The sequence below is a fragment of the Rutidosis leptorrhynchoides genome, chromosome 9 (assembly GCF_046630445.1).
Source record: "Rutidosis leptorrhynchoides isolate AG116_Rl617_1_P2 chromosome 9, CSIRO_AGI_Rlap_v1, whole genome shotgun sequence".
In the NCBI taxonomy this organism is placed as follows: Eukaryota; Viridiplantae; Streptophyta; class Magnoliopsida; order Asterales; family Asteraceae; genus Rutidosis; species Rutidosis leptorrhynchoides.
In genome coordinates, this window is record NC_092341.1 from 351,086,135 (window position 1) to 351,107,446 (window position 21,312).

The following is a 21,312-nucleotide window of genomic DNA, read 5'->3' on the forward strand; positions in this document are numbered from 1 at the left end:
CGACCGATCCAAGAGATAATGTGGTGATAGAGGACCTCGGTGATACCGATTGCTCATCGGATGATGAAGAATGTAACAGTCCAGTTAAGAATTCCAGTGGTGACGGGGTGGAGAAGGTTAAGATTTCCGGTGATTCATCCTCGTTGAATGTTATGGATACTGCTAACAACTATTTGCCCAAAAAAGCAAGTAAAGGGGTTGTTTATGCTTCTAATTCGTCTAATTGCTGTTGGAATTCCATCGGCAACTGGAAAGCTTCATCGAAAATTTTACATGCGAAAAAATCGACTAGGAAAGGGAAAGGCGTTGAGGATCCAAGTGGGATTAATTATGTGACATGTGGTAGTAGAAGATCGAAACTGAGTAAGAAGCCATCGTCATCTAGGAATAGTAAGAAGAAGGAGGTGAGCCAATTGATTTCGGAAAGCAGTATTGGAGTAGAGGAATTCGGCACCAATCTTGGTCTAAAATGGACCAAAAAAGATACGTAAGTGTCTTCTTTCTCTGTTCGTATCTTCCTTTTATTAATGAAGATTATTTCCTTAAACATTCGTGGGTTCGGGTCCGGGAAAGAAAGTAAGTTTGGTGATGTTAAAAGCTTATGTTTTGTCGAAAGGCCCTCTATTCTAGCATTGCAGGAAACTAAATGTCATAACCTAGTCGACAATTAGATTTTCGGGCTTTGGGGTTCTAATGATTGTGGGTATGTTCAAAAAGAAATGATTGGTAAGTCGGGTGGACAATTATTAATTTGGGATAAAAACATCTTCGAGGTTTCTAGTGAGCTAATTGGTGACTTTTTTATTGCTATACGGGGGAAATGGAAAAAGTCGGGTAATGAATCGATTATTGTCAATGTGTACGGTCCGCATGATGACGCCAATAAATGTAAGTTTTGGGATTCGCTTGACAAGATTTTGTGTATTGATGGTGTGTCGTGGGTCATTTGTGGGGACTTTAACGAGGTTAGAGATAAGTCGGAAAGATTGAATTGTGAATTTTTTGATAATCGGGCAAAGAGGTTTAACGAGTTTATTGATAGAAACAGTTTAGTGGACATTCCTTTGAGTGGGAGGAAATTTACTAGGGTTAGTGATGATGGGTTGAAAATGAGTAAGCTAGATAGATTCTTGGTTTCGGACGACTTCCTTAGCTTTTGGACCGATCTAAAAGTGGTGACTCTAGATAAAAGTGTATCGGATCATTGTCCTATTTTGATGTCGGATGGTGAGGTGGATTTTGGGCCTAAACCGTTTAAAATCTTTGATGATTGGTTCGTGGTCGAGGGTATAGACAAGGTTATTGTCGATTCTTGGTCGGGTCCAATGGGGGGTAACCAGAAGGATTGCGTTTTTCGTAACAAGTTAAAAAGATTAAAAGGGGACCTAAAAGAATGGAGTAAAGTTCACTTTGGCAAGCTTGATTGTGAGATTGAGTCGGTTAAAAAGGTGGTAACGGATCTTGAATTGAAAGCTGAAGTAGGTAGTTTAAATGATGAAGAGCGGGCTAAATGGCTAAACTCGAGAAAAACATGGATGGAAAAGGAAAAAATCAAGACAGGGATGCTTAAACAGAAAGCTCGTGTTCGTTGGATGATCGATGGAGACGAAAACTCAAAATATTTTCATAATTCCTTAAAGAGGAAATATAATAAAAACAACATCCGTGGGATTAATGTTAACGGGTCTTGGTGTGAAAATCCTAACACGATCAAAGATGTTGCTTTCAACCATTTTAAGAGCATATTTGAGGTACATAATTCGGATGGACCAAGCCTTGAAGGGCTGTTTGCTGAATCGATTACATCAGCGGACAACGAGCTCTTAGAAGCTCCCTTCACAGAAGAGGAAATTTGGGAATCGGTCAAATGTTGTGGTAGTTCGAAGGTCCCAGGACCGGATGGGTTCAACTTTGGTTTTTTCAAAAAGTTTTGGTCCATAATCAAAGATGATTTGGTAGGTGCAATCAACTGGTTTTTGGGTTTTTGGCGAGTTTTCAAAGGGTTGCAATACTTCTTTTGTTTCCCTCATTCCGAAGAAATCGGACCCGCTGAGTTTTAGTGATTATCGCCCGATTAGTCTTATTTGCAGTTATTATAAAATTATCACGAAGATGTTGTCTTTGAGAATTCGTAAAGTGGTACCTCGTCTTGTAGGGATGGAACAAAGTGCGTTTCTTGGGGGTAGATATATTCTAGACGGTGCGTTAGTTGCAAATGAAGTGGTCAAAGATCTTAGACGAAACAAAAATCACGGCCTAATTTTTAAGGTAGACTTCGAGAAAGCCTTTGATTCGCTTAATTGGGATTATCTTCTTGAAGTGATGAAATGTATGGGGTTCGATTCCAAATGGTGTAAGTGGATTTCCTCGTGTCTTAAATCGGCTACAATCTCCATTCTCATAAACGGGTCTCCGACAAGTGAGTTTAATCTTAAAAGGGGCGTTCGCCAAGGTGATCCTTTATCGCCTTTCCTTTTTATTATTGCAGCGGAGGGTCTTAATATCCTAACGAAAATGGCGGTTGAGAGAGGGATGTATAAAGGGGTGGAGGTGGGTAAAGATAAAGTCGTCATTTCTCATTTGCAATATGCGGATGATACGATTTTTTTTGGCGAATGGAGTAGACGTAATGCGCGAAATTTAATGTACTTGTTGGAATGCTTTGAATGGGCTTCGGGGTTGAAGGTTAATTATAATAAAAGTCAATTATTTGGGATAGGCATTAGTAATGATAACGTGGAAGCTCTTGCGTCTTGGTGTTCGTGTCTTGCCGGTCGATTGCCTTTCATGTATTTGGGTATTCCCGTGGGTAATAAGATGAAGAAATTGAATGATTGGTCCCCGGTGATCGAGAAATTTAACAAGTGGTTAGCGGATTGAAGAGCAAAAATGATTTCATTCGGTGGACGGTTAACTTTAGTTAAGTCGGTTCTCTCAGCCAACCTCTCTATTACTTCTCGCTCTTTCGTGCCCCTACTTGTGTGCTAAATTCTCTCGAGAGTGTGAGACGGAAATTTTTTTGGGGCGGGACGGGTTCTAACTCTAAAATGTCATGGGTTAAGTGGGAAAAAATCCTTCTTCCTCACGAAGAAGGAGGTTTAAATATCATGTCCTTAAAAAGTAAAAATTTAGCTCTTCTTTGTAAGTGGTGGTGGAGGTTTAAAACCGAAACTAACACTTTGTGGGTCACCGTAATTCGTAGTATTTATGGTTCTAATGGAGGTCTTGTGCTTGGAAACGGGCTTGCCCGGAATCCAAACATTTGCCTTTGGAATTCTAATTGTGATGCAGGAAAATATGTGGACGGGTTAGGGATTTCTTTCTCTAAGTCTTTCATACGATTGATCGGGGACGGGAAAAGCACTTCTTTTTGGGATGACATTTGGGTGGGGAACGCAAGCTTCAAAGACAGATTCAAAAGATTATACAGGCTCGAGATTGACAAAGATATCAACATCAGTAACAAAATCGAAGAATTTATGGGAGATGGGCTCGGCAATTGGGCCTATCCTCCTATGGGCCGAACGAATAGCGAACTAAATGAGTTACGAGATACTGTTCAGAACTTACAGCTGATCGAAGACAAAGAAGACTGTTGGAGCTGGAATCTCAATTCGAAGGGTATATATATGGTCAAGGACTGTTCGGTTCTAGTGGACAAAGTCATTCTACCACGTGCGGTTAATTCAATTGAGTCGTTGCAAAATGGTTTGGTTCTAAAAAAAGTGGAGGTGTTTATTTGGCGGGCGAGATTAGGTCGTGTACCGGTAAGGTTCGAGTTAGATAAACGAGGCATCGATTTGAACAACGTGAGATGCCCGATTTGTGATGGTGACATTGAGACGGTGGAGCATATACTTTTTTCTTGTCAAGTGGCAAAAGACTTATGGTCTAAAGTCCTTAAATGGTGGGGGTATAATTCGGCCATATTCGGGTATGAGGATATTTTTAATGGTACTTTCGGCTACGTAGCATATGATCACAAAAGGAACCAATGGCAAGCGATTTGTTGGGTGGTTTGCTACATTCTATGGAAGAATAGAAATGCAAAGGTGTTCAAGAATAAGCTCGAGACGGTCCCATCTTTATTCAACGAGGTTCAAGTTCTTTCATATGATTGGATTTCATGACGTTGCAAGGGTCATTTTATGGATTGGCTTCAATGGTTCTCACACCCTTAGTTCTTTTCTCTTTTTGTTAGTTGCAATCTTTGCAATTAGCTTAGGGCGATGTAATTTGTTTTCTTAATTTCTTTCGTGATGTATCGTGACGTTAAGGTTGCCCAGTCAACCATGTACTATTCGTGATTGTTTAATATAAGTCCTTCTTGCTTTTCAAAAAAAAAAAAAAAAAAAACTTTGTGTTATGAGATAGGTAGAGGTCATGATTCGATCCATAGGGATGACATGATTTTCTTTAAACCAATTGAACACCAATAATGGTGGTATATATTGACCCTATAGGGAGGTTTTACCGGATTCGTTCCCGGGTATTGTCGATCGGGTTCGGGTTTCTGCCCGAACGTGTGTGTTACGTGAAAATGATGAGGGTCGTTGAAATAATTGATCTACTGATGCCAAAAAATCGTCGTTAAAAAAAATCTCTTTATATTATAATAACAAATATAAAAATAGATCATTTTAAATTCAAAGTACTAATCCTAGCCTTCTATTCTTAAATAACCCCTTAATCTAGACCATTGAAATCTCCATATTATGATTATGACCTCATAATCTACAACATTAGCACTAATCAGACTATAATGCCCTTAGGATTAAAAAAGGATGGGAGGAAATAAAAAAATAGGTGCCATTCATTCACGTTCGAACACATGAAAAAAAACCTATACTTCTCCCTAAAAAAACCCTAACTTTCTCAAATCGTCGACCATAATCAAATTCAACTCTAAAGGTTTCGTCCCAAATTTCGATCCGTTAGAATGATTAACATGAAGATTAATCAGTTTATGATATAGATCAAATCATCATCAATCCGCTAAGCTGTTGATTCAGTGTTATCGTGTAAGCTGTAAATAAATTATGTAAGGGTATCATTGTAAGTTATCATTAAACCCAGATTTTGTTTTTCATGGGTTATTATATTGATCAATTATATCTATTTGCATTGCAACAGCTTATTATATTATCATCGTAAGACTTCACTTAAAATCATGATTTTCTTTCATGTGAGTTCATGATTTTGCCATGTGTTTCAAAGATTTAGTTTATATATGTAAAGTGAAGTGATGCTTAAGGTGATTATGTCTGTACTTTCAAAAATTACAAAGTTTGTTTTGCACACAAGGTGTTTGTGGTTATGTCTCATTGAATTTGATATAAATTATATTGCAATAGGATATTGCATCAATTGAATATTTGTTCTTATTTGTGCTAGGATATAAGCAATTACATATGTTTTTTATACATGATATATATTTGTTTTTATGTCTTTTTTGCCACCACTCATCAAAGCTTAAATCTATCGTCTCTAACCTACTTTGAGTACTTCTAACACGTATATACTTTTTTGTTTTTTCTTTCAGTAGAGGGTGATAGAGAAATTTACCAAGGTTCTTGGACAAATGGGTGCGGAAGTAAACATGGATAAAGAACTCTGTCACGGTGAAGTGGCCGCCAAAGACTGAATCCGGAAGGGGACATTTATGTGCAGTTGATGTGACAAACCCATTCGATTTAAGTTGATTAATATCCAAACAACCCATCTAGATGCCCTTTTATATGGATGTTAACTTTGTTCTGTATCATTTGTTAGCTGGAAAGTTAAAGAAACTGAAAGGATGATTGGCATTTGCACAGAACGCAAAAAGGTAATGCTACAATTTCCTTTTTGTTTTGTTATCACATGTCACATCTACTATTTTTCAAGTAATTTATGCACTTCAGTTTGCATCAACTTTTTGAGTTCTGTATTTGTCTGTTGGTGGCATGCTAATGTAAGTTCACATTTGTTTAAACAACCATAGTGGATATCGCCATAATTCTATTTTATACTACATACCACTATTCTTTATAATTATATTCCTTGGGTCGGGTTTGGATTGTGTTTGCGTTACTTTTTGGCCCCTAAAATTGCATAACACGGTCTTTCGATTTGTATTCACTATAACAACTTCAATTGCCTTTGAAAGATGTTCATGAAAAACATTCGAACTTGCAATTGAATATGATATGATGCTATAAGTTTTCTTAGTGTCTACTAACATTGATGCATATTGATAGCTTCAATTTGTTTAACTTAATTGTGTGTTAGGTTGCAGACAGGGTTTTGCTAATATAAGTTGTTGAGTTTCAGATACTTACATTCTTATTAGTCGTACCAAACAGAATTATAGGATACAAGACAAATAGGTGTAACATCAAAAAGGAGGAGCTTTTATATGCTGGTAAAAATGAACCTTGCTTTCATTTGTGCTCTTTGGCCATCAACAACATCAATGATGAAGACCTGTATAGGTTTTTCACTTGGAAAGTTACTTATAGAAACATTTATCCATTGTGTTTTTAACCACAGGCTTAGTGTTTTTTTGGCCAAAATTTTAAAGATCACATTCTTATTACAGTATTATTTATTTCATCTTATTGGGTTTTTTGTTGTTTTTTCAGGGAATAATGATAAATGTGATCAATATTCACTATAAGATGTTTTGTAGTCATTAATACAGATTATACACATGTTATTGTGGTTGCACGTATTTTGAGTGCTATTCTTATTGCGACAAAGCTGGACTTTGACCTTTTTGAAGGATTATATGTTAGTCACTTTCAGATGTTGAAGCTAAATCAATAGGTTAGAGGTCGATTTAGACTGCGGTTTCATTTGAGGTGCATAAGTTAGTGAAAAATCGTGAACAGATGCGAATAAATCGACATAGGGTTTTGATGAGATGATGCATGTTATCTGGGTTCATGAACTTTTTGTGGGCTTGTTTCCCTCCACAGTCAGACCTACATGTTTGCAATGGCTCTGATTCGGGTGGTAGTCACGATGGGCTTTTATGGTACAAAGATACATAACAACATTATAACGGATATTTTCAGTGAAGCCAATAATTTATTAGAAGATCATAGACAACTTGAAACATGGTGTTTGTAACAATCCGGACCTTATGGTACATTTGTAGGTGTATATGATAGGATTGGAGGTTATGAGGCGTCACAGTTTACTAACAGTAACCTATTTCAATATTTCAAGAGTAACTCACCCTAACCTTGAAAATTTTCTCTTTTGACACTCATTACATGTAACTAGACTTAGTGTTATTTGTAAAAATATCAAATTATTTAATGGTAACTTTTTACAAGAAGTGATATTTGTACTTGGCATGCCATATGGTCTTGAATCTTTGATGATTCGATATATAAACGAATTCTCTTTTGAACGGCATTATTGGATCTTTTGAGCTGTTATGTTCTTTTCTGTTTTAAGAAAATTGTAACGTTTGATTATGTCTGTTAATTGCATTAGATGTTTCCATCTCAAGATTGGACTATGTAGTCTGCAAAATTTACGGGTTTTTTCTTCTACCATTGCAGCTAAAAGTTTTGGCTATGTTATTTAGGTATGATGTGAAAATTTAGATATGACGTAATCAAAGTGCACCCATAAATGCGTTTGAAAATCTTAGCTTTATATTAGCTTCATCATCATCTGTTGTGAATTTTTAGATCGAGACGCCTTTAAACCAAATATGTCATTTTGGTCAGATACTGTGTCAAGTGGCATTTACGAGTTGTGAAGGACTAATGAGGTATGCATTCTCTGTTTCTTTTTCAGTTAACCAAATCTATTTAACCATGTATATAACATTTCATTTACATGCTTTCAGGTGTTTGTATTTAGTAAAACTTTAATGAATCTGCCACCTCTAAGTTGTATATGTGTGGCTTATTCTCATTTAAAGTTAATAACTAATAATAAATTACATTTAATTGATTACACCATTTAAAATGGACAAAATGCTACAACCACTAAATGTTAAAAGACACAGGTTTTTCCTAGAGTGAATCCACCAAAGATTTGACTCAGGTTCTTTGTTTCTTTTTAGTGTAGGCATCGACTTTTTACTTTAATATAATAAGGCACTAATAGCACACTGTATATGCTAATGCTTTGAAATGTGACTGATGTAGGGTGAGATACAAGATATTCCAATGGCCAATCCATGCATCTCAACAGTTATTGGGATATAGCCTTTCAATAGCAAGTTACAAGTTTTGAACTTTCATTTGTGTCTAAGGGTTTAATATTACTAAGATCGGTCATTTTCTTCTAATTAATTACCTGCCATTTTTATTAGATACTCATCTTGACATATTTAAGCCCATAATTGGTTGTTTAGCTAACACTATCTGTTAAACTGGTCAAGAAACTATCAGGTACTACTTGATTTTTTACCGTGCAACAGCAACACACAGGCTCAATGCATTTTATGAAAAGAATTCGTATTCCACGTATTAGTGCATCATGTATGTTGATTGCCCCTACTGACAAAAAAGGATACCATTATTTCAATGACATCGTTATCGATTCAAAAGTTAACTACAAACTAAACCTTTTTCCAGTATTATGGTTTTCAATTTTGTGTTTTTTTTTTTTTTTAGGTTATAACTTGCTTGCTTTATTATCAGTGATTCAATGTTAATACTGAAACTGTTTTGGTTTCTTAACAACCCAAAAAAAACTATATAAAATATAATTATTCTGACAATTCAATTTTTGATTCGTCCTTAAAAAAATCCGCGAATTCGCGGGTCTTAAGCTAGTAATAATAATAATGAAGATAATTAAAATTAAAAAAATTATAGAAAAAAGTCTTTTAAGATTTTTGTGTGGTTAATATTAATAATTTGTTATATTGTTATATACTCCGTATTAAAAATTGTAAGGGCACATTTGAATGATTTGTTTCGAACAATAATGGAGAACCAACTTTGGTGTTGTTAATTAATGGCTATTCCTATAATCTATGAATTAGTTCAGCCATAATACCTAGTAAACAATCTAACTTAGTGAAAAAACTTAACATCTGGAACTTGATAATAAAATTTGACAAACCTGATGTATTTTTTATGTGTTCGTAGTTCTGTGATATTATATGATAGTACTAATTTAAATTTAAATTCTAAATATGGTGTTATAAGAAAGAGTTTCTTAATTGAAATTTTTCATTTTGGTTTTTTGTTAACTTTATTTAATTTCAAACTTATAAATATCACAAAGAACACGTATGTTATAATGTAATTTGGAATTTATGTTTATATTGAATTATAATTAGTTAATTAAATTTTTATATCTTGATATATCAGTAATATATTGTGACACGAGTGATCTCGAAAGCTGGCTTCGCCCCTGAATATATCTTAAATGTAATAAAAAGTTAGAGACGACAATTTTTATGGGACGGAGGAGTCTATTTAACTAATGTTATTACATCAATTTTTTAAGGAAAATTTATTTAATCTTATAACTTTAGGTCAATTAATCATTGTTCATATCATTATATTGTTATGCTTCAATTGTTATGGCTTGAAGCAAAGAGAATAAGGTATTTCAGTATATCAAGTTTCATGAAATTTTAATTGGGTAAAGAATTTCTTGCACGATATGACACTGGAATATTAAACGATGTATGGTTGTCCTTTTCAAGGTCGTTCTCTACTGTTTAAACATGTTACTACCTCCGTCCCATTACAAGTGTCCACTTACTTTTTGCACACAGTTTTAGAAAATTCCACTAACTTCATTCTCCACCAATCAGAAATCTTCTCTCTTCAGAATAACCTCTTCTGATTGGTTGAAACTCAAAGTGGACACTTGTAATGGGACGTCCCAAAATAGAAATGTGGACACTTTAAGTGGGACAGAGGGAGTATATAAAAACATGTTTTGTTTCTTTCAATAGTCTATTTACAGTTGTCATCCATATACATATATATGGAATATGGATATGGATATATGGATATGGATGTCCATTTTTCCATTGAATTGAACTCCGTTAAGAACAAAAAGAAAGCAAAATTATGTTTTGCAAAAACGATAAAGATGAACATTTTGTGATTGAGTCATAATGAAGGAGTCATATTAGCCATCATCATCGAATACTCTTCTGATGTATGGTCTACGGTAGGTTTATATAATGGTCATTCCAACATTGTTTACCTACACGAAAACAACTAGTATTAGTTTAGACAAAATTGACTATTTCGTCCCTGTATTTTTTACTTTTTGTCCATTTCATCCCTGTATTTTATTATCTGCATTTTTCATCCTTAAAAACATTTTAAAATCTCAATTTCATCCTTCACCTTAACGAAGGTTAACTGAGTCCGTTAAAACTATTCACATGGACTATTCACGTAATCTTCAACTAATCACTCTATACCTTAAAAGAGAGTCATTATTAGCTAATAAATCATTTGTAAAACCTCTTTAATCACCATTAGATCAAAAAAATTACTTAAGAATATCCCTTAATTCAACGATCATTAATCATCCACTAAAATTATTAGATAATAAATCAATTAGTTTCATTAATCACCCAATACTACCCTTAACAATCCTAAAACACACGGGACACACGGGCATAGAATAAGAAATCATTATCATTCCTTCGAGACATAAAAAAAAAATCTAGACTTCTTCCACGGCGGAGGTTGAAGAGAGCGGTTCGTCGTCGTCTTCTTTCTGAACATCGATTCTGATTATGCGACTGTGGTAATTCTGTTGCTTTCTCAACTTCTAATTGCTCATTGTGCATTTATAAGCTTTTGAAAGACCACATGTCTCACCCTCATAATCTAGCATAAGTAGTTGCATTAAAAAAACATTCGGTGAATAATATTGCAGAATAATTAGGATAGCCACCACTTATATAATATTGTGCTTAATGGTTTCTGTTTTATATTTTGGATTTTATAGTGTTTTTACATCTTCATCGTCTTCTTTTTTGTTAACCTAATTTTGTATCAACTGATATCTATGATTTTGGACCTTAAAGTGCAAGGTTGTTTATTGTGTTGACAAAGTTGTTTTTCGGCTTTTTTATGTTACAGGTTGTATACGTACACTTTTGTTTCACCGCTGGTTGGTGCTGATAGTGTTGATGTCGTTGCGTTCAATGGGCTAAGTAAAGGCATAGCATCTTGGTTATTTGCTTATGTTTATTACATTTGTTTGACAATTAGGTCATTCGTTTACTATATATTGGTTTGTCATCAGGTGAGCCCCTAATGGTCTCTTCTTCGGGTGCGGTTTAACACATTTTCTCTAGCGTAGAACACACAGGTTCGTTTCTATGTTGTTGACGCAGTTATGTTTTAAGTGCAGTGAGTCTTTTATATTTAAGTTATTGGAAGTACATAAATGGTGTGAAAATGTATCTACCATGATATTGTTTAACCAAGTATGTGAAAAACTGTAGTAGTTATTTCGAAAGTTTTGTTGGTTTTTCAGTATTGTTAGTTATACTTAAGTGCATCCCTGTTTTGTCAGCTAATTGTTTAATTTGTTGTGTTGTTTTTTGAATTAAAATTATTGTTGTTATTCTACTTTCTTTTACTAATTTTTTTATTAGAGTTTTTTTGTAACTGTTATTTTTTTGTGTTCATTCAGGCGTTACAAGTTACTATTCAGATATAGGCGATTATACCTATGTGTGCAAATAACTGTGATCCATTTCAGTTAGAGTACAAAGTCTGCCGAACAACCAATGCTGGAAATAAACAGGAAACCCTGCAAAAACATTGAAGAGGAAAAAAAACGCAATCACTACACCCTACAAGATCTGATAACACACAACAGCTCGAGTGCCACGTAAGTCTCGTACACTTTAATCTAGAACAGTCTTCAAATAACTGAAAATACACATTGAGACTAACAAAGAACAAAAAAACATGTCACCAAAAAAATATGTGTCACAGACTCGCAATGTAATTAAAACATTTTAACATACAAGCAACACATACACTGATATGATCCTAATTAACACTAACATTTCAGGCCACATTATTCACCTGCGAACTCAGGCATTCCCGAACTGCAAACACATAAGAACGTCGACCAACAAAGACCAAACACAATGAAAAGCAACAGTGTGGGGAACTCTACATCCAAAAGGGCACTATTCCTAACAGAAGGTAAACATCACCATGATGTAAGTAGTCATAGATAATAGCTAATAATATTAATTTGCAGTAATTACTTTATTTATTTTTTGATGTAGATGTTATACATATTTTGTTATACTCTAGATTCGATATAGAGTGTTTATTTGTTTAATATTTTTTCCATAGATTTAAGGAAGTAAGTGATATTATGTTGTTACAGTTATTTATGTAATTTGCGGTTAGTGCAATAGAAACATACAAGGTTGCATCTTCAAACATGTGATTGTGTTGCGTAAATTTGTTCAAATGTTGATGTAAAATATGTTTCGTTGGTTACTTATGTTAGGGTCACAAGTGAGACTTAGCTGTAAGGACTGATTTGGTTACATAACAACTCTTTGTCAAAACAGATGACGGAAGCAGAGAAAAAGCGCAACTAAGGATCCATGAACATATGCATCACCCTTTTCAACATCCACTCTTTTGAAGCAACTCTCTGTAAAAAAACAATGCAGCTACGTACTAGCGCTATGCAACTAGCACTATCCTTTGGTTGTATCTAATAGCTAGCTAGCAAAAACTCTATGCAACTAGCACTATGTATTCAAACTTTCAACCATGTATGCAAAAAAAAAAAAAAAAAAAAAAAAAAAAAAAAAAAAACATAATAATGTATACAACCGGATATTGTTATCTTTCATTTCATATTATTGATTAGTTAATGACTTACTTTAAGATATTGTGTGTTTTCTTTTATTTATATTTCTAAACCTAAAAAATAGCAGACTCCCTCTTCTTTGTCTGTCGTAACTGAGTTGTGCTAATTATGTTGCAAATGGGATTCTTAGTCACTTAATCCCAGGCGTGTGTACACACACATACACAGAGGACAACAATGAAAGTGAGAATTGTCAACCAATATGTAAGCAAATTACTTTAATATCTATATGATACTTTTAGTGATTGCTATTATTTTGATTTTTCTACTCATTATATCTCTTCGATTTTAGTGATTGTTATATTATTATAACAAGCACTCTTCAATTGACCCAAGATGCACTAGGATTACATATATGCTAATAGAATTGATATGATTCACAATCATGTGGTGAGCATTGTTTTTGTGTACCGTCAGTCATATCGTAGGTGAGTCTTGATTTTGTTATACAGTTGGTCGAAGTGACAAACCCATTAATTTACAATATCTTACTTGGAAAAGGATCAATACAATGTTTTATAATATCCAGTGCCATGTATATCTACTTGAGTCTTATTAATTGATATCAAGCATGATGGTGTTTAGTTGCAATATATTCGATATTAAGCATCAATATATATTTTTCAAGCTTTACCACCTCAAATGTGATTTTAACTATTTTGTAATCGATTTTTTTAATTGGTAGGCTTTCTCCAAACATAAAGAAGTTGCTCCCATATCTCAAGGAAAGTGATATATATATATATATATATATATATATATATATATATATATATATATATATATATATATATATATATATATATATATATACATTGAAAGAAGGCTAATAAAAGAGGTTGTGATGATGAATTTGTAAAGGTTGGGTCGGGCAATGAGAGAAAAATGATTTCGTATCTTGGTGGGATAACTTACACTATGCAGCCATGGCGATTCATGTTCTCTTGCTTGATTTTACACACATATCAGAGCCTAAGATAATGCAACTTGTTAATGTTACTAAACATAAGTAGTTGATAGTTTTGTTTTGCGTATATGACTTAGATTTTCACTGCTTTTGAGGTTGCAATAGTTTGGAATAACGTATGCTTGAGACTCTTAGAATTTGTTCTAATTTATTTTTTTATAAAGAATCATAAACGACAATTAATAATAATGAATGTTCCGATGTCTTTGCAAAGAACATAAAATTGGGATTGTTTTTTAATCATGTTGGCAAGGGATTCTTGAGCTTCAGGAGATTTAGAATATCAAGTAATTAGAAGAAGCTTGTTGTAACAACCCTCACTTTTCGACTTCTAAATTTACTGAATTAACCCTAGGGTTATCTGCCTGACTATATGTATTAAGGGTTGTTATATACAATTAAATATTGACCGAATAGTAATTTTTAGTCAACAATGTACGCTTAAAAAATAATATATTATTAATTTATATAATTTGACATAATTTAACTAAGTATATAAACTTTTTGTCACTTTTATTATTTAGTTAATGTATTATATATTTAACTATATAATAAATCCAATTATATATAAATGTAATAATATTTACAAACTTACTAAAACTATAGTTTAATAATTAAAATCATAATTATTATTAAAAATACAAAATACCGAATTATTTATTATTTTTATGCAAAATTTGTATTTATTAATTAAATAAAAAAAATATTGACAAATATTCTTGGAAAAGCACTAAATCAATTTGTTTATTTAAATAAAAAAATCCTTAAAATAAATGAATTTAAAAAAATAATAATTTTTAATTAAAAATTATAATAGAAAAACTACTTTTATTATTTTATTTTGTGCATTATCACATGACCTAACATTTAATACTTTTAAATTTTAAAATCCCATTAAAAATTAAAATATTTATTTTTCTTTTAATTATTTTATTCATTTTACCTAATTTTTCCAAGTATAAATACCCCTCATTTCTCATTCAAACTCACACCAAAATTTCTCTCATTCTCTCTTTGAAGAATTACTACTAGTAAGTATTCTTTTCTTACTTTTTACTTTTTACTTCGGTTTATTATTTTATTTTTTACCAAAACATGTAAATAATGTTATAAATTATATGCAATTAAAAATAAAATAAATAACATGTTATAATTAGTAATATATGTTACTAAAAATTATAAAAGTATTTTCTATGAGTTAATATATAGGAATTATAAATAAAATCGAATTAATGAATATATATGTATATACGCACCTAACGTGAAGGTTATAATTAAAGATAGCGTACAAAGACTACAAGCATCACCGCTACTTGTGGCCTAGGGTGATCCTTGTTACCATTATGGGACGCTTGTGGATCTCGAATGCCAAGACTTAGATTCTGGTCAAGAGATCCTGGGCCACTCGGTAACAATAGATCATTCGAGTGACTTGCATGTTAGCAACGAAGTTTGGGCGAGATTGTACAACATCTTTGTTAAGAACTATAACCCGAACATTTTTAAACTAGAAGCTTACTATAAGTGGAAGCTTTCCATAAATAGTAAGTTTCCAAAAATAGAAACTTTTGAGAAATAGGAACTTTTCTCGAAAACCGTCACTGTCAATATAGTTGCTATATTAATAAACATACTTTATGTCAGTTAGACATTAACTAATCAAACTTTATACCTCTAGGTTGATATCCAGATCACTTACTTGCTTTACTTTCCTTCTTGCGTGGAATACTTCAACTGCTATTTAAGGTGAATTCATAGCCCCTCTTTATTGCTAGCAAACTTACTTACTTTACTTGGGGTGAGACACATGCTGTTTTTACTTTTTACAATTTAGACACAAGTACCAAACTGTTAAACTATGCTATACCCGGCTATGTCCGACTAAGTCCCTACAGTGATATTTTTAATTGCTGCTGCTTGCTTAATTATTGGGGGTAGGCCTATCGGGAGTAACGTCCCCGATACATTTGACTAAGTCTTTGTATTACTTGATAATGAAATTAAACCGACAAGGACAGACACAACTTGTCATAGGGAAAACTTGAACGTTTAGTCTAAATATCACGCTTTGGCATAACTTTTTGATCCTGCGGGAGATCAACTTTACAAACTAAATCTTGTGGTCTAAAACAACGGTCAAACTTTTGTTAAACCTATGAACTTCACTCAACCTTTTGTTTGACACTTTAGCATATTTTGTCTCAGGTGCTGTTTGATTCAAGCTTACTTATCTACTGCTTATGTGATGCTACTTGGACATAGGATCAAGAGATTATCGCATTTATTACTATTGCATTTAAACATTTACTTTACTCCTTTGTAACGACATTTCATTTTCCGCTGCGTACTCCATAAATTTTAACTTTCTCATTTAGTATTGTTCTCGTTATTATAATATGTTGGTATATTTTGATATTAAGTCACATTTCGCCCCGGACCTAACTGGGGGTGTGATAGATTGGTATCAGAGCATAACCAGGCTATTATAGAGAACCAGGATTGCATCTTTATGTGTGCCTTATTTGCTAGCTAGGGTGCCTTAGAAATCTAGGAAACTATAACCTTTCCTGCCTTAGACTTTAAAGCACTTAGAATTGCCCTATAATCTTAACATTTATGCTTTCCAAAACTTGACTAAAAGATTCTAATTAAAGTCTCTTTCCTAATGATAGGATGTCAAGCTCAAGCGTTAACAAGCCCAATAAGGCAAATCACAACCCTACTACCGAAGTAGGTGTTGGACACTCTGAAACATCAAGACCTGTTCGAAGTCCTTCTTACAGTTCTGCTTCACCAAACTATAGTCCAAATACTCTGCGAAATTCACAAAGGTCTCCTCAATATTATCTAACTCCGAGAATCGAAGATAAAGGAAGACGTCATGAAGAAACCGGTCCATCAAGGAAGAGAGCCCGGACTCCTTCTTATAATGATGCTGCTAAGTATGAGGATTTGCTTCGCCACATGGCGAGAGTGGAGGTCCGTATGGATGAGAAGGACCGCGAAATTAAGAAGTTGGTGGAGGAAAATGTTGAACTAAGAAAAGAATTAAGTCTCCTAAAGTACGAGGAAGAACGCAACACTCGTTGGGGGAAGCAATCACTTGCGCATCTCCAGGAGGATGTTGACTTCCGAATGAAAATAGAGAGAAGCCGAGTCGACAAACAACTTGCCCTAAGGGAATACGACACCAATGCCGTTAACAGTCATGTTACCAACCTCTACGACAATCTCGAATATCTCTACGAAAAGCAAAAAGGGAAGAACGAGCGATATGATAAGTTTATCAAAGAATCTCTCGACTCTCAAACCGAAAGGCTAGAGAAACTTGTGAAGGATAACATGGAAAAAGTGATGAAGCAGTTTGAGGACGAGAAGAAGAAATATGAAGATTATTTCAATCTTAATATTCTTTAGTTATCTTTCCTATTTTTCTATCTATGTAAAGGCTATGCCTTAGAACTATTTCTAATTCCGAATCGTGTAATAAGGCTTATTTAATGTCTCATTCCTTAATAAAATAAAGTGTTTTATTTATATCATGTGATATTAATACTTTATCTTATTCCTACTTGTAATTGCTCAACCCTGAAATTTGTTAACTTATCCGACTTATGTTCACTTATGTAGCGACATCATGGTTCATCCAGCTGCACCCACTGTTAACAATATCGTCTTGACTATTGAGCAATTCCAACAACTACTCACTGCCGCACAAGGCAACAATCAAGCTAACAATGTTAATCCTCAACCGAAACCTTGTTCCTACAAGGATTTTTCAAACTGTCATCCTCCTGCATTTAAGGGAACTGAGGAAGCTGTCGAACTAGTCTGTTGGTTCAAGAAGATGGAATCTATTTTCCGTATTTGTAACCGTGGTGATGACGATCGAGTAAAGTATGCCACTAGCTCATTGGGTGGTATGTGACAACCCGGAAATTTCTAACCAAATTTAAACTTTAATCTTTATATGTTTCCGACACGATAAGCAATATTTGTTAAGTTAAATTGCAAGAATTTTAAACTATGTTCATACATTCATTCAACCTCGACCATGTTCCAACGATTCATGAACCATTAAACGAATATGATTATATATGTATATGTGTATATATATTATAACTTGAAACGTAAACAAAATATTAGATTAAATACTTTATATGATTGTATCTGTTTCAAAATATTTATCAATGGAATTAGAAGATAAGATCAAATGATTGAATTATCAGATATATTGAATTATGATTACAAGTCTCTGTTGAAAGGCCCACGTTGATTTGAGAAATCTTTCCGTTTTAACAATATTCGGAAAATGGTAAAGTGATTTATAAATAAGAACAAATTGTCAATCATTGAGAACTAGACAAAGGATAGTGGAAGATTGAATCTCATAAAGACTCGATTGATCTATTTAGTTTCAAACGTACAAAAACGTTTTCAGTTTAAAAAGAACTTTATTATTAAAAAGTATATAACTTTTATAAATATCTAGAACCACTTTTGACAACTCATTACTTAACTAGTATGATAAAGATAACGATATTTATATTTTATTTTATTAAATATATATAACGATTTAAATTAATATTATATATATTTATACGCGTATTATACGTACATAGTTTTATACTTTTACTATACTTAAACTTTACCTTTACTTTATTTTTACTTTACTTTAACTTTAATAATTCACTTTAATAATTCATACTTTAATAATTCACTTTAATAATTCACTTTAATAATTCATACTTTAATAATTCACTTTAATAATTCATACTTTAATAATTCACTTTAATAATTCATACTTTAATAATTCACTTTAATAATTCAAAAATCTATTATAAATAGAATTCAATAGGTTTCATTATTTCATAGAAACTTGAAAATATTTTTCTCTAAACTCTCCCAATCGATTTACATATATATATTTACTCCGTATTATTTCAAGATATTATTAGTATACATAAAATATTACGACGGAGTGCTGTCCGAGTGATTTCGAAATTGTTTTTCGAGTAGGATAGGATTAAGGAAATTACGGGTTATAGCTCTGGAGGTGATTGAGTATGGTTCATGGGTATGCTCGTGAGGTCAATATAGTGTTTATCATTTTCGTTGCGTCTACGTACCTTTCCTGCAATATTGAATCTCAATATTGATACGTGAGTACTCATAATTTAACTTTTACATACTAATAGTGTATCCTTGACTAGTGCTCGAGTATTTAGGATTATGCATGCTTGTACTTTTGATATTGCCCTTAGACAGGTTAGGTTGAATATTGAATTAGTTACACGTGCGGTTGAGATAAGGTATAAGATATGCATGTCCTTGGAAAACTAGCGAAAAATTAAGGACTTTTCCTTTAGATATCGAATGGTTTCGATGAATGGATTAGAAGTTATAATCAATTGAATTTTCTATATTTTTATTAAAAATGATTATTATTATCGTCGTTTTTATCGTCGTTCTAGTTTTATCTTATTATTATCATTATTATTATCTTTATCAATAAAAGGGATTTATCATTAAAAATTGTTATTTTTTTTATTATTACTATCGTTATTATCGTTAAAGTTATAATTAGTATTATTATTATTATTATCCAATTATTATTATTATTATTATTATTATTATTATTATTAGTATTATTATTATTATTATCATTATTAATATATATATCATTATTTAAAAATGGATATTGTCATTGTTATTATTATTATTACTATATTATCATTAAGATAATTATTAGTATTATCGTTAAAAATGTTATAGTAACTATCATTATTAATATTAGTGTAATTAAAACAAATATTTGTAACACCTAATTATTTTGATTACTATTATTATCATTATTATGAACACGATATAAAAAACGATTAAAAGCTATTAAACGAAACGATTAAGAGTATTCATGATGAAATTAAAATATTATAAGATATTAATTTAGATAAAATTATCGTTCTTATTATTTTTATCATTACTATTATTATTAAAAATATCGTTAGTATTAAAACTATCATTTTAACAAAAATTATCATTTTAATAGAAATGTCATTGTTACTATAAAATATCATTATTATTATTATTTTTAATAGAATTGTTATTTTAAAGATAATATTAAAAATTATCGTAAATATTAAAGTTATCATAATTAGAATTATCGTTTTATCATAATGTCATCTTAGTAATTATAAATATTGATATTTTTATAATAATAATTATTATTATAAAATAATACAACTTTTACTTACTATCATTATAGATATTATTTTATCAAATAAATATGTGATACAAACATATTTTACTACGTGTAATAACTTACTTTAATAATACCTATCATATTATCTTTATGATATTAAATGAACCCTATAAATTTTATTACTTAATATATATAAAAGTATATTATATTATATAAATTTAATATAAAATTTTATTTATTAATAAATAAATTATATTATTTACTCTAATAAATCTTTTAAAAATATTTAAAAATATAAAACGACGATATTTAAACTATATATTAATCATGTATAGATTTTTGGAAATTATTTTGAGTCAAATTTACTTTTGTTGACTTTTGCATATTAGTCTCGAGCATTAGGATTGTGGTACACTATGACTTGGCCTAATTTGTTAGACAAATATTGACCAACACATAATTATATATAATTAATTTAGGTTCGTGAATCCGAGGCCAACCTTGCACTTGTTCAATGACGTTATATGTATTTTTACTGCGAAATACAGTATGGTGAGTTTCATTTGCCTTTTTACCCTTTATATTTTTGGGACTGAGAATACATGCGCTTTTATAAATGTTTGACGAAATAGACACAAGTAATTGAAACTACATTCTATGGTTGAATTATCGAAATCGAATATGCCCCTTTTTATTAAAGTCTGGTAATCTAAGAATTAGGGAACAGACACCCTAATTGACGCGAATCCTAAAGTTAGATCTATTGGGCCTAACAAACCCCATCCAAAGTACCGGATGATTTAGTACTTCGAAATTTATATCATGTCCGAAGGGGGATCCCGGAATGATAGGGGATATTCTTATATGTATCTAGTTAATGTCGGTTACCAGGTCTTCACCATATGAATGATTATTTTTGTCTTTATGCATGGGACGTATATTTATGAGAACTGGAAATGAAATTCTTGTGGTCTATTAAAATGATGGAAATAAATGATTATGATAAACTAATGAACTCACCAACCTTTTGGTTGACACTTTAAAGCATGTTTATTCTCAGGTGTTAAAGAAATCTCCCGCTGTGCATTTGCTCATTTTAAAGATATTACTTGGAGTCTTTCATAGCATATTTCGAAGAACATTGCATTCGAGTCATTGAGTTCATCAAAGATTATTATTAAATCAATTTATAGTTGGATAGTGGATATTATGAAATGGTATGCATGTCTGTCAATTTTCGATGTAAAGAAATTTTGTCTTTTAAAAACGAATGCAATGTTTGTAAAATGTATCATATAGA

The 21,312-nt window shown here is 32.0% G+C and overlaps 2 protein-coding genes across 7 annotated transcripts; both read left to right on the forward strand.

Annotated features, from left to right (window-relative positions):
• The first annotated feature begins 2,112 nt into the window (after positions 1–2,112).
• LOC139869198 (uncharacterized) lies at positions 2,113–4,130 on the forward strand. Its single transcript, XM_071857520.1, has 2 exons — positions 2,113–2,867; positions 3,158–4,130. The coding sequence occupies exons 1-2, from the start codon at positions 2,113–2,115 to the stop codon at positions 4,128–4,130; spliced, it is 1,728 nt and encodes a 575-aa protein (XP_071713621.1).
• Positions 4,131–10,616: 6,486 nt separating this feature from the next.
• LOC139868694 (uncharacterized) lies at positions 10,617–12,749 on the forward strand. 6 transcript variants are annotated; one of them, XM_071857028.1, is made up of 6 exons: positions 10,617–10,734; positions 11,073–11,152; positions 11,239–11,304; positions 11,632–11,832; positions 12,019–12,155; positions 12,536–12,749. In XM_071857028.1, the coding sequence occupies exons 4-6, from the start codon at positions 11,729–11,731 to the stop codon at positions 12,610–12,612; spliced, it is 318 nt and encodes a 105-aa protein (XP_071713129.1). In that variant the 5' UTR covers positions 10,617–10,734; positions 11,073–11,152; positions 11,239–11,304; positions 11,632–11,728; the 3' UTR covers positions 12,613–12,749. The 6 variants fall into 6 exon arrangements, with proteins under 6 accessions (XP_071713129.1, XP_071713131.1, XP_071713133.1 ...); XM_071857030.1 differs by having other exon boundaries at positions 11,073–11,146; XM_071857032.1 differs by having other exon boundaries at positions 10,621–10,685; positions 12,472–12,749.
• The last annotated feature ends 8,563 nt before the right edge of the window (positions 12,750–21,312 follow it).